Source organism: Orycteropus afer, unplaced genomic scaffold, assembly GCF_000298275.1.
Source record: "Orycteropus afer afer isolate SDZICR_OR568_19922 unplaced genomic scaffold, OryAfe1.0 scaffold00126, whole genome shotgun sequence".
NCBI lineage: Eukaryota > Metazoa > Chordata > Mammalia > Tubulidentata > Orycteropodidae > Orycteropus > Orycteropus afer.
The window spans coordinates 4,033,895-4,046,629 of NW_006921713.1; the positions used below are offsets into that span (position 1 = coordinate 4,033,895).

Below are 12,735 nucleotides of genomic sequence, written 5' to 3' on the forward strand. Positions count from 1 at the left end.
AAGCTCAGCACAGAAAATTATATGGAACAAAGAAATCAACACCACGAAAAAGCACATTACGAAAATGACAGCAACAAATTCATATTTGCTGATAATTACATATCTGGCAAGGGACTTATCTCTAAAATTTATTGAAAACTCCAATGCCACAACACCAATGGAATTAAAAATCCAGTTGAAAAATGGGCAGAAGACATGAATAGACACTGCACCAAGGTGGATATTCAGGTGGACGGCTAATACATGAAGAGATGCTCACGATCATTGGCCATCAGAGAGTTGCAAATCAAAACCAAAATGAGATACTGTCTTACCCCAGCACTGATGGCAAGGTTCAATGAGACAGAAAATAACAAATGCTGGCAGGAATGTGGAGAGATTGGGACTCTCATACATTGTTGGTGGGACTGTGAAGGGATATAACCACTGTGGAAAGCAGTACGGCGATTCCTTAGAAAGCTGGAATTGGAGATACCATTTGACCCACCAATCCCATTACTAGGTATATATCCTAGATAGGTCAGAGCCAAGACAGGAACAGATATATGCACACTCATGTTCATCACAGTACTATTTACAATAGCAAAAAGATGAAACAACCTACGTGCCCATCAGCAGAAGAGTGGATGACCAAACTACAGTACATACACATAATGGAATGCTATGCAGCAGTAAAGAATAATGTAGAGTCTGCAAAACACTGCACAATATGGATGAACTTGGAGGACATTATGCTGAGTGAAATAAGTCAATCACAGAAGGACAAATATAGTATTAGTTCATTGTTGTGGAGGATCAAGGAAAGGTTTATATATGGAGGGAAACTTTCTTTGTTGGTTGCCAGGGATGGGAGGGGATGGGAGGGAACACTGCAAAAAAAATAAAAATTACAGACCAAAAAAAAAAAAAACACCTTAAGAGCCAGTTCTTTTCTGTCACATGCGGTCACCATGATTCAAAATCAACTCAACTACACCTCACAACAACAACAAGCTCCCAAGTCCCAAAAGACTGCTCTTCCAAGCTTCATGCTCGACAGCAGTGGCCCAGATAAAATGTCACAGTTTTCACCCAAGCAGAGCAAAAATTCAGAAGCAGGCAATAGAAACTGATGACGAATCCAGTAATTGGCAGACCACGGCCCATAGGCAAACTCTTGCTAATTGTCTGTTTCTTTTACGTCTTACAGTCTAAGAATGGTTTCCACAGATGAATGTTTGCATTTGATTTGATGATAGGAAACACTAACTGGACTCCAATTAAACAAAATTGTATCACTTTCCCAAAAGAAGTATTATTATATATATTATTATTATTTTCAATAAAAATTTTGTAGAAATTTATTTTCTCTCCTGCTATATTTGTTTAAAACTTGCCAGAGACTCAATTCTATCTCATGGTGACCCTACATGTCAGAGTAGAACTATTTTCCATACAGTTTTCAGTGCTGATTTGTCAGAAGTAGATCGCCAGGCCTTTCTTCTGAGTAACCTCTGGGTGGACTCCAACCTCAAGCCTTTAAGTTAGTAGCTGAATGTGTTAACTGTTTGTGTCACCCAGGGACTCCTTTTGTTAAAGATGTATCTACATAATTTTCTCAGTTTCGCCTTTTGGCAAGCCTAAAACATTCATTATCTAATCTTTTACAGAAAAAAAGGCTGATTCCTGGTCTAAAGTATTGTATATAACACTATAAATTTTACTGGATAAAATAAAAACCTTTGCCCAGCTACCTAGGTGCTAACATAAACATATAAACTGCAAATCATAGCCACTAGCTCTAACTCTACCAAAGACTTGATCTTCAAGTAAACTCAGTATCAGGAGTTGTTGAAAACTTTTTCTCCTTTGTCTTCACAACTCATTCCTCATACACTCACTTTCAGCAAGTGATGGAACCCTCCAAATTGTTAAGATCAAGGTCATGTAGTATACAGCTCTTTAAATTTACCTTCTGCTTCTCAACATCCTCTGTTTCCTCAAACATTCCCTACATTTTCTTTGTTCCCTAAAAGGATAGACTTTTTTTACTTCTTTCTATGATTAAACTATTTGTGTCCTTAATCCTTGCCCTTCCCGTTCCTGTTTCAGAACATTTCTGTACTATTTTTTTAATTTATTGGTCTTACATCTTTAATTTTTCACATCTCCACTGGCTTTTCCCTTCAGCATACAAACATGGCCAAATCTCCCATGTTTTATGAAACTGCTTCCTGTAATCCTGCTAACTCTTTAAGCTACTGGTTTAACTTTCTCCTTTCCTATTACTGTTGATTCATAGTCAAATTTCTTAAAAGATAGACGATACTATACCACCCACTCATTCTTCCATCACTTGCTAGCTGAATCTGTCCTGGGAATTCCGTTGAATAAAAAGGTAGCCACCAATCAATTCTTCAATACAGTTGCCTTGTCACAGTCTTCATCATGCTCTCTCTCCTAAGATATTTGATCCCATGCTCATTTACTCATTTATTCAAATCTGTGTGTGCATGTGTGCATGTGTGCATGCACGTACGGGTGCTGCTTACTGTGAATCTAGATAGGAGTCTTAGTAGTAAAAAATGGTAAACAAAACAAACTTAGCTCCTGTCTTCAAGAAGCTTCCAATCAAGTAATTAGAACATTCATGGTACAAATGAACACAAAAAATATTTCATTTCAAATTGTGATAAGTGTGATTAAAAAAAAAAAAAAGTGGAAATTAGCAAGCAGGATCTAATTTAGATTTTGAAGTGCATGCCTGAAGGACAAATAGGTGTTAGGCTAAGTAGGTGACATATGGATGAAAAATATTTTAGAGAAGAATATACCAAAGATCTGAAGGTCAGAAAGAGTTTAAAACCTTCAAAAAAGATGAAGACCAATGTGGCTAAAACATGATCAGAAAAGGAAAAGTAACAAGCAATTAGAGTGATAAGCACCAGCAAAATTATACAGGTCATGTTAAGGATTTTGGATTTCATTTTAAGTGCACAGAAAACCACAGAAGACATTTAAGCAGAGGAGTAACATTCTACTTGTGTTTTGTATAAGATCACTCTGACTGCTTAATCAGTTAAAGGTGAGCAAGAGTAGAAACACAAAGAGCAGTTAGTATGTTATTGAACACAGTCTGCATTGAAAATGGAAATGGCTTGGATTAAAATGATAATGGCAGTGGCTATGAGAGAAGCAAGTTGATTCATAACATGTTTTGGAAATAGAATCTAAAGACCTTAATGATGAATTGGGAGGGAAGAGAAAAGAGAGAGGGGGGACTCTAGATGTCAGGCTTGAGTATCTGAAGGTACCAGAGAAGATGGAGAAGAGCGAAGGAGAACAATTAGAGGAAAGGATCAAAAGTTTTGTTTTATATGTGCTACTCTTTGAAACTTTCCCTTAGCTTTCCTTCTGAGACATTACATTACATTTCTGACCTATTTTTAGTGGTTTTATTTCATTTTCTTGCCCCTAAATGTAAACATGTCCAAAGGCATTGGCTAGACATCTTCTTGTTTTGCTTCTATTTCACCCACCCCTAAATACTGTCTCTAAGCAAATGATTCCTAAATCTTTCTTTGCTGAGCCAACACTCTCCTGAGCTATGATTCACATTTTCATTTATTTTCTGAGCACTTCTCTTTACGATGATTCCTTTGTAATTCCTTTGTAATTTTGAATTCAACTCATTCAAAAATTAATTATCTTTATCCATGTCTACTCTAGTTCATTTTTAGCAGGAACAGAGTAAATATTAAATTGAACAGACTTATTTATAGTAATGTCACCACCATGTCATCTTCCCAGTCACCTAGACCCATATTCAGCATTGATATTGGATATCTTCCTCTTTGCTTTACTTGCTATGGTTTTACCAGTTGAATCTATTGTATCTTATATTTCAACTGAATTAATTGCATCTTGTGTTTCCATCCTTATATTTATCTGTTGTTGGAGTCCTAATTGTAATTCCAGCTACTATTACACTTTACCAAGATTTTTTCTATAACTTCCTAACTATCTTTCCACCTCCAATATTGCTCCCATTCAATCTATCCAGCAAATGACTTTTAATCACCTTAAATGACAATTCTAATCCTTTCACTGTGTCTAAAATCCTCAATGATTCTATCATTTTCAGAGTAATTTCCAAATCTCTTACAAAGTGTATTATATGCCTGTATAAAAAGAGTATTAAATAGCCTCCATCTGTTTTCTCCCAATTCTGAATAACTTCAACTTCTCACTATTCTGAAAATTTGTTCAGTGCTTTCACCATTCTGTCCCTTTGTTCATACCATTTGTGCCACCTTCACATTTTCCAATTGTTCCTCTCTCCAAATGGAAATAATTCTTCTTATATTCCTCAATAGGATATAAGTCTTTAATGACTGAGAACAGATCTTTTTCATTTTATATACTCTACCATGCCTAACGGGAGCTCTAATAGCATAGTGCCTAAGGCACTTGACTGCTAATCAGAAGGCTGGCGGTTCTAACCCACCAGCCACTCCTCGGAAGGAAGATAGGGCAATCTACTTCTGTAGTGATACTGCCTCGGAAATCCAAGGAGGGGTCGCTATGAGTCGGGTCTGACTTGACAGCACATGACAACAACAACAACCATGCCTAGCATAGACAAACAAAAAATCAGTCACCAATGAGTTCATTCCACTTCATGGTAAGTAAGCCATGTGTGTCAGAGTAGAACTTTGCTCCACAGGATTTTCCATGGTTAATTTTTCAGAAGTAGATCACCAGGCCTTTCTTCTGAGGCACTTGAGTGTAGATTCAAACCACCAACCTTAAGCACCAAGCCTAGTGCTTAACTGTTTGCACCACACAGATACTCTATACCTGTTGTTGTTATTGTTGTTATTATGCTGTCAAGTTGGACATGACTCATAGCGACCCCTCCTTGGGTTTCCAAGGTAGTATCACTACAGAAGTAGATTGCCCAATCTTCCTTCTGAGGAGTGGCTGGTGGGTTTGAACCGCCAGCCGTCTGGTTAGTAGTCAAGTGCCTTAGGCACTACGCTACCAGAGCTCCTAGCATGTTGTTACTGCGTGATGCCATTAAGTGGATTCCGACTCATAGTGACCCTGTGTAACAGACAAAATACTCCATAGGTTTTTTTCAGGCTATAATCTTTATGAAAGCAGATTTCTAAGACTTTCTCCAATAGAGAAAGGTTCAAAGTGTCTACCATTCCATTAGCTGCCAAGCACTTAACCTTTCACACCACCAGTGCTCGACAGTACTTTGGATATAGCAGAAACAGAGTAAATGTTAAACTGAATTGACGTATTAGCTTTCTTTCTGATGAGTCTGTAATATGCCCACTAATCTAGATAACTGCAATTATATGACACATATGATCTTAAAGTCAGATAATATGTGAAATTTGTATTTTTATATGTGGTATTTACAGAATCACAATCTCTACTTCAATATGAAATGGCCTTCATGGAGCTTAATCTAAAATAGTAATAAAATAAATAGCAAATTTCTTAAATTTTTGAACTGTTATTCAAGGTTCCTCATTTTTTTTTACACCTTTCATTTCTTGGCACCCCAGTAAAGAGCAGACTTTATTGATACATTTAAATGCTGAGATATAATCACAAAATTTACCTACCAGTTTCTCTATCAACCAAAACAAACACTAAGCTATTTAAACACGAGATTGATTTTTCTGAATTGAAAGCTTTGCCTTATCTAAAATTTTATGCAAGTTAGCAAAATATGACTATCTCTAAATTTCAAATAAATTCCATCAAGCTGAAGTTTGCCTCTGCTCTAACAATGGGATTAAGTCCAGTAATATGAATGATAAATTCAGAAATAAAATTGTTACAGTAGATATAAACTCTGTAACAAAATTCCTACTCACTTTCAAAATTCCCTAGACAAAAGAGAAGAGCTAGACCACTATCTGAACAATATCTTCCATTTATACTCTTCATCTACTTAATTTACCCTGTTAAACACTTTTTTTCCTAAACAAAAGTTTCTTATCTTTAAGTTCTCTAATAGTTGCTGTCCTTTCTCTGAAAAGATTAATAACAGAAAATCTAAGGACTGATAATGCTTATATTATTTCAAAACCATTTTTATAATAAATTAAAATCATATGAAGACATAACTTTATTTAAAATTTTCTCCAAATTGTTATTAATTCATATGTACCTAAAAAATCTTTAGAATAATATACCTCATCTGGAGATAAAAGTTTAAAACTATTGCTCTATTATCAGTAATAATTGCTACTAGTTGCTACTAGGAGATTCGGTAGCATAGTGCCTAAGGCACCTGACTGCTAAACAGAAGGTTGGAAGTTCAAACCCACCAACCAGCCACTCCTCAGAAGGAAGGTTGGGCAATCTACTTCCATAGTGATACTGCCTCAGAAACCCAAGGAGAGGTTGCTATGAGTTGGGCCCAATTCAACAACACATAACAACAACAAGAACAGTTGCTACTAAGAACATTTATACACTATTAAATACTACACTATTTACACTATACAACAGTACACTATTTTATTGAAATCTCAAAACTACCTTATAAAATAATTAATTATAATAATTAATATATCATATTAATTAATACACATAATAAGTAACTCCATCTTAAAGCTAAGGAAAATAATAATGAACTTAAATACTTGGCCGATGTTATATATTTAATAAGTGTGGAAATAGTTAACACATACTTTTCTGTGGCCAAAACTAAAGGATGGGATGGATGTCTTTACCAGGGCATCAGATGAGTTCTTTCTGGTTCAGACATGGCTAACAAAACTGGAACAGATCCAAATTTGTAAAATGTGGGGAACAGGAATAGTAACTAGAACAGGAAAAATAACAGGTTGTCACCCTTCTGGAAACTTAAAATCCCTCGTAGAAATCAAGGACAGTGTGTTGTTACATAGCAGTCAAATCTCTTGACAAGTAGAGTTGGAAATAGTGGTGCCTCCCTCAATGATGGTGGCCAACCGTGCTGCTTTGAATGTGTGTTGCCCTCCACAGTCCTGGCAGTCTCCCACATCAGGCTCCTGAAAGGGCTCACGTACACCTTTTCCAATTCTCCCATTTCAGAGCTTTGATTTTTAATTTTTCCCATTCTGATTATCATTCCACTTCACCCAAATTTAAGAAATTGGAGTCTATTATGATTTTACTTTGTCAGCCATGACTGAATTGGTTCAAACTGGTTTGAAGCCCTGGTCTAAGCAACACAGTTAATTGCTGTCTGTATATCCCAAGGGCAAAAAATTATAATTATAATATAAATTATAATAAAAAAACATCCTCTAGCATAAATGTGTAAGAAACATATGGCCTAATACACTGTTTTCAAGCATTTCTTTTACATTCTTTCCCTTCAGTTGCTGGAAATCTTGCTGCTGCATTGTCTGTGATGGTAGCTGGATTCTTTGAAACATACAGAAAAGACTTCCCTCCAATGGAGCAAACTCTTTCAGGCAAAGTTCTCATCGTTTCCTCTATGCCCTGTTTCCACCTGGTTCTCCAGTACCTTTTACTTGGTGTGGCTGAAACACTGGTAAATCCAGCCTGTAAGTAATAAGTTTCAAAACTAATGTAAGAATATATTGAACTTTAGCACAGAACATCTTAACAAGAACAATTAAAGTGATAGCCAATCTACACACCACTGGAGAGTTCCCACAATAATGCAAAATAAACCTATTCGTTATCTCATTTTAAAAATGGTTAACTTCTCTTGATTACTCTGCTGCATACAGAACAATTATTAATTCTACTTCAATTGAGCTGGAATAAAATATTTACTAACTTGGTTAAAGGCAGCAACCATTTGGCCAGATGTATAACAGGAATTAAAAACTGACAAACAACAACAACAACACTCTGCTAAAACTTAGAAGACAACTCCAGCATATTCTAGTGAAAACTCTCTTCTTCTCTCCTCCTGTCTGTCAACCTATCTCCTGCTCTCATAAACTCATATATAAACTCCATTCAATAACTGTATTTAATGTGCTTTAAGAATATATAAATACACAAATGAAACACAAATTTGAGTCAACTTTCTAGATAGGTCAAATATGAAATCGAAACAATTAATTGAAAACATCAAATTGATTAACAACATTTGTGTAGTTATAGTCATATATATGTATCAGACTTTTTTATAATTTTAAATGATTTAATTCCATTTATTTTACATGAATAAAATCTAAGATTCTATGATATGGATATCACTGTTTGATGCTGCACAGGACACAAAAGGAGTACAAAAAAAGCCACTATACAAATGTTTGTAATCTTTCCTGATGTTATTTTCAGAAAATTGTTAGAAGTAGAAAGTCAAAACTTTTCAGAAGTCAGGGAAATGAGTGAATATAGTGGGAAAAATCTCAGTCAACTTACCTAGAGTTCAAGGTGTAAGAACTAGAGATACCAAGAGCCATTAACTGTTACAACGCTGATTTTGGAATATAAATCACCTAGTCCACCCTCCTTGTTTTATCTATAAGGAAACTGAAGTTCAACTAAGTCAATTAATTTAAAGGTCATAGACTTTGGTTTCAGTTGTAGCTTTGTAAACACTAACTGTGTAAACTTGCGTAGTCATTTGACCTCCAAGCTTTACCTTGCTCATCTTTAACATAGAAATAATTTTCCTTCTTCCTTATATCACTGTGTTAATATAAGAGCCTATGGATTTGGAAGGCTATTCCTTGAGAATCAAATGAAATAATACATGAAAGAGTGTTTTGAACTGAAAAATTAAATATTACTCTCTTGGAAGACAGTACAGTGTAAAGGTTAAATCAATGGGCTTAAGTTCAGACTTGAGTTCAAACCTTTGCAACTAGCTGTATGATCTTGGGAAAATTATTCTGTATTTCTCAAACTTTCTCTTTGTCTATAAAATGAGAAAGAATTGTTGTAAGGACTAAATGAAATGTTTTATATAAAGCAACATGCTTATGCCTGGTATATAGAACTCCCTGCCATCAAGTCGATTCCAACTCATAGCAACTTATAGGACAGAGTAGAAGTGTCCGATAGTGTTTCCTAGGCTATATTCTTTAGAGAAGTAGACTGCCTCATCTTCCTTCCATGGAGCAGCTGGGGGGGGGGGCGCGTTTCAAACCACCAACCTTTTGGTTATCAACCAAATGCTTTAACAACTGCACCACCAGAGCTTCTGGTGTATAGAAAGTGCATGATAATTTGCAGTGATAATGTATGTTGTTATTAACTTTCACATGGGTATGTGAAAGAATGTGATGATAATAACTGACCATGGAACTTAACATGGGTAAAAAGACTACTGGAGACACATAGGAGATAACAGGAAAAAAAAAAAAAAAAAAAACAGCCATCAAGTCAATTATGACTCAGAGCCACCCCCTTTGGGTTTCCAAGGCGATAAATTTGTATGGGAGTAGATTGCCCCATCCTTCCACAGAGCAGCTGGTGGATTTGAACCAGCAACCTTCTGGTTAGCAGTCAAATGCCTTAGGCACTGTGCCAGCAGAGCTCCTTACATAGGAGGTAAGGCATGTAAAAAATTATGAAAGGAATAATGGATTTGAGCTCTTGGAGGAGTACCAGTATTTTGATGACTGAGCAGTAGAGAGTTAACTGGAAAGATAGACAGTGGTTGTCAGAGATGAATGCACAAAGTTAAGATTTTAGAGTTGTAACAATTATTGATCTAGGGCAGGGGTTGGCAGACATTTTCAGTAGAGGGCTAGCTAGTAAATAGTTTAGGCTTTACATCCAGATAGTCTCTGTCATAACTACTGAATTCTGCCATTGTGGTGCAAAAGCAGTCATGAACAATATATAGTGAAAGGGTACAACTGTGTTCCAATAGTACTTTATTTATGAAAATGAGTTGCAGACTAGATGTTACCTGGCTATAGTTGGTCAACTCCTGGTCCATTTTACAAAGCCTAGGGTATGACCGTGGGCATGAGTGACTAAGGTAGAGTAGAGGACAAAAACTCTGGATAGGAGGTGAAGGAACTGAGAAATCAAGATTTGGAAAGATGGAAGTTTGGAAGGACAATTTATATGCATGTTAAAATTGCCAAAGATTAAGGCAGGAGTGGTATTAGAGAGCATGACAATGAGACAAGAGCCAACAACTTTGAGAAATAGATAAAAATGTCACAGAGGTTGGCAGATGACAGTACAAAAGAGAAGTCGTGGGTGAGATTCAAAGTTGGAGCTTTTTAGGGATAAGGAAGAAATAATGGTCTGAAAGTGGCAGTAAGAGAAAAATTCATTTTTGAGAATTGCAGTACTTGTTCTCCACATGTTCACAGCAACTTCTCACCAAGCACAGTAAACATATTTTACTGTTTAAGAACAATTGGAGTAAAAGTAATTTCCAGCAATGAGTCCCCAGTACCAGGTGCCTTAGAAAATCCTAGATTTTGTAGATTCCACATACGCTGTGATGTAGCATCTTTACAAACACTAACCAGCCTCTACCTGGAGACACATTTTAGCTCTTATTGGCAGGAAGACCAGCTTTCCCATACACTCTGAATATTTTTTACTGTCTCTTCAAAGTAAAGTGAGAATTTTAGAATAGTGACAGACATGTTGATAATATCTATACTATAATGGACCCAAGAAAGTATCTTGGAACCTAAAAAATCAAGCTGATGATCACTAAAGTTGAAAAAGATTAGAATTTGCAAGGAGATGCCTGAAAATGGAGATCCGAGGACTTGAAATGCTAAGTTCTATAAAAGGGAACTGGAGACTTTCAAAACAACTAAAATGACACCAAAGAGAGATTAACCAGCAGGCAGAGAGCTGGCAAAGTGTGTTCATGAATTATATACTGCACCAGAAGTTCTAGCAAGAGAAAAGCCTAGGATTAATAATTAACTAGCATAGTGATAATGGGCTTGTACATTCTGCTTTTTCTCTGAAAGAAATAGGCCTACTTAGTCTTTCTGTTCATTGTTTGTCTCCTCATATTTATAAAGAGGAAAGTTCATAAGCTAAGTTCCTTCTTATAACTATGAATCATCTCTTTCCAAAACCTATTTGGCATTTACCTTGTACTCTCGTTTGCACCTTCCTTAAAAAACTAGAAGGCTTGGCCTCTCACTCTTGCCAGTGATTTGACCACCACAGGCTAGGAGAGCAGTGGTGTTCACTGCACCTTGCTGCCAAATTTTGGAAGTCATTCCCTATGGTATTTTACTTATCACCACCATTATCATCATCTCCAAGCAGTATTTGTGGTATTAAGTACCTAACTGTCACTGTGCTTAGTAATGTAAAAATCTCTGTTCTGAGAGTTTTAAAGCCAGCAAAGATATACTGATACCATTTCCACACTCAGCTTCACTATTCAATACCTTTCCTGGAGCACAAATATGTTGTTGTTGTTGTTATGTGCTGTCGAGTCAGCCCCAACTCTTAGTGACCTTGGGTTTCCGAGGCAGTATCATTATGGAAGTAGATTGCCCATCCTTCCTTCCGAGGAGTGGCTGGTGGGTTTGAACCGCCAGCTTTCTGGTTAGCAGTCAAGTGCCTTAGGCACTATGACACCAGAACTCCCAAGCACAAATACAGACTTCCATAAACGTTTATTGGACAAACAAATAAAAACACGTGGAGAACACATGTAAAGCCAAAATTTTAGGTCAATGCAGGAAGGCACATGAAGACATTTACACTATGTGTGTGAGGCATTAGTAATTCAGTGAAAGAATTCTTGCCTTCCATGCAGAAGATCTGGTTTTGATTCTCAGCCAGTGTACCTCAAGTGTGGCCACCACTCATCTGTCTGTGAAGCCTTGCATGTTGCTATGATTTTGAACAGCTTTCAACAGAGCTTCCAGACTTAAATAGACCAGGAAACAAGGTTTGGTGATTTATTTCTGAAAATCAGCCAGTGAATACCTTATGAATCGCAATGGTTCTATCCCTCCACTATCATGGAGATGGCTCAGAACCAGGCAGTGTGCCTTTCATTCTGTTGTTCATGGGGTCTCCATAAGCTTGGGGCAGACTCAATGATAGCTAATAACAACAGCAACATAATGTATTAGTAAGCTCATTTAAAAGTAATGAGCAAATACAGAATTTCACTTGGGTGAGGAACAAGGAGATAGATCTGTCTCTTCTACTAGAGAAAGAAATGAATGGTTTAGTGTCTACAATACAATCAGCTCCCTATTATTCCTTCTCTTTTAAAAATGTACTTTAATATTTATTTGTGAGGTCTCATTATAGAAAATTTGGAAAGTATACAGGAGTAAGAAGAAAAAAATAAAATCCAATAATTAGACCACACCAAGCAAAAACTGTTAAAGTAATTTAATGGATTTTGTTACAATTTTTCTGCCAGGCCAATTTTTGAACTTTTGTTATAAAGATATTAAACATATCTTTGTAACAAAAGAGAGGGTTAGTATAATGAACTCACATGTATACATATTCCAGTTTCAAAAATTTTCTTTTTTTTTATTGTTGTTATTTTTAATTTATTGTGATTTGGGTGAAGATTTACAGAGCACATTCACTTCCCATACAGCAATTCACATATACTTTGTCTCATGTCAGTGACCACAGTTTACCACAATACAACAGCTCCCCTCCCACTTCCTCCCCATAGTTACCTCTTTCCAGTTACCATCCCTCCATACTCTCCTGTGCCCTGAGCTGTCTCCCTGTGCATAAGCAGCCCTTCCTTCTCCCATGATTGTTCTCTCCAGGGCGTGTGTC

The 12,735-nt window shown here is 36.4% G+C and overlaps 1 protein-coding gene across 1 annotated transcript in view; it reads left to right on the forward strand.

Annotated features, from left to right (window-relative positions):
* SLC15A5 (solute carrier family 15 member 5) overlaps positions 1–12,735 on the forward strand; it is a 130,936-nt gene that overhangs the window by 58,207 nt on the left and 59,994 nt on the right. Inside the window, exon 6 of the mRNA XM_007944451.1 lies at positions 7,374–7,562. Within this exon, the coding sequence (XP_007942642.1) occupies positions 7,374–7,562 (189 nt within the window). The remainder of the gene's footprint in view (positions 1–7,373; positions 7,563–12,735) is intronic.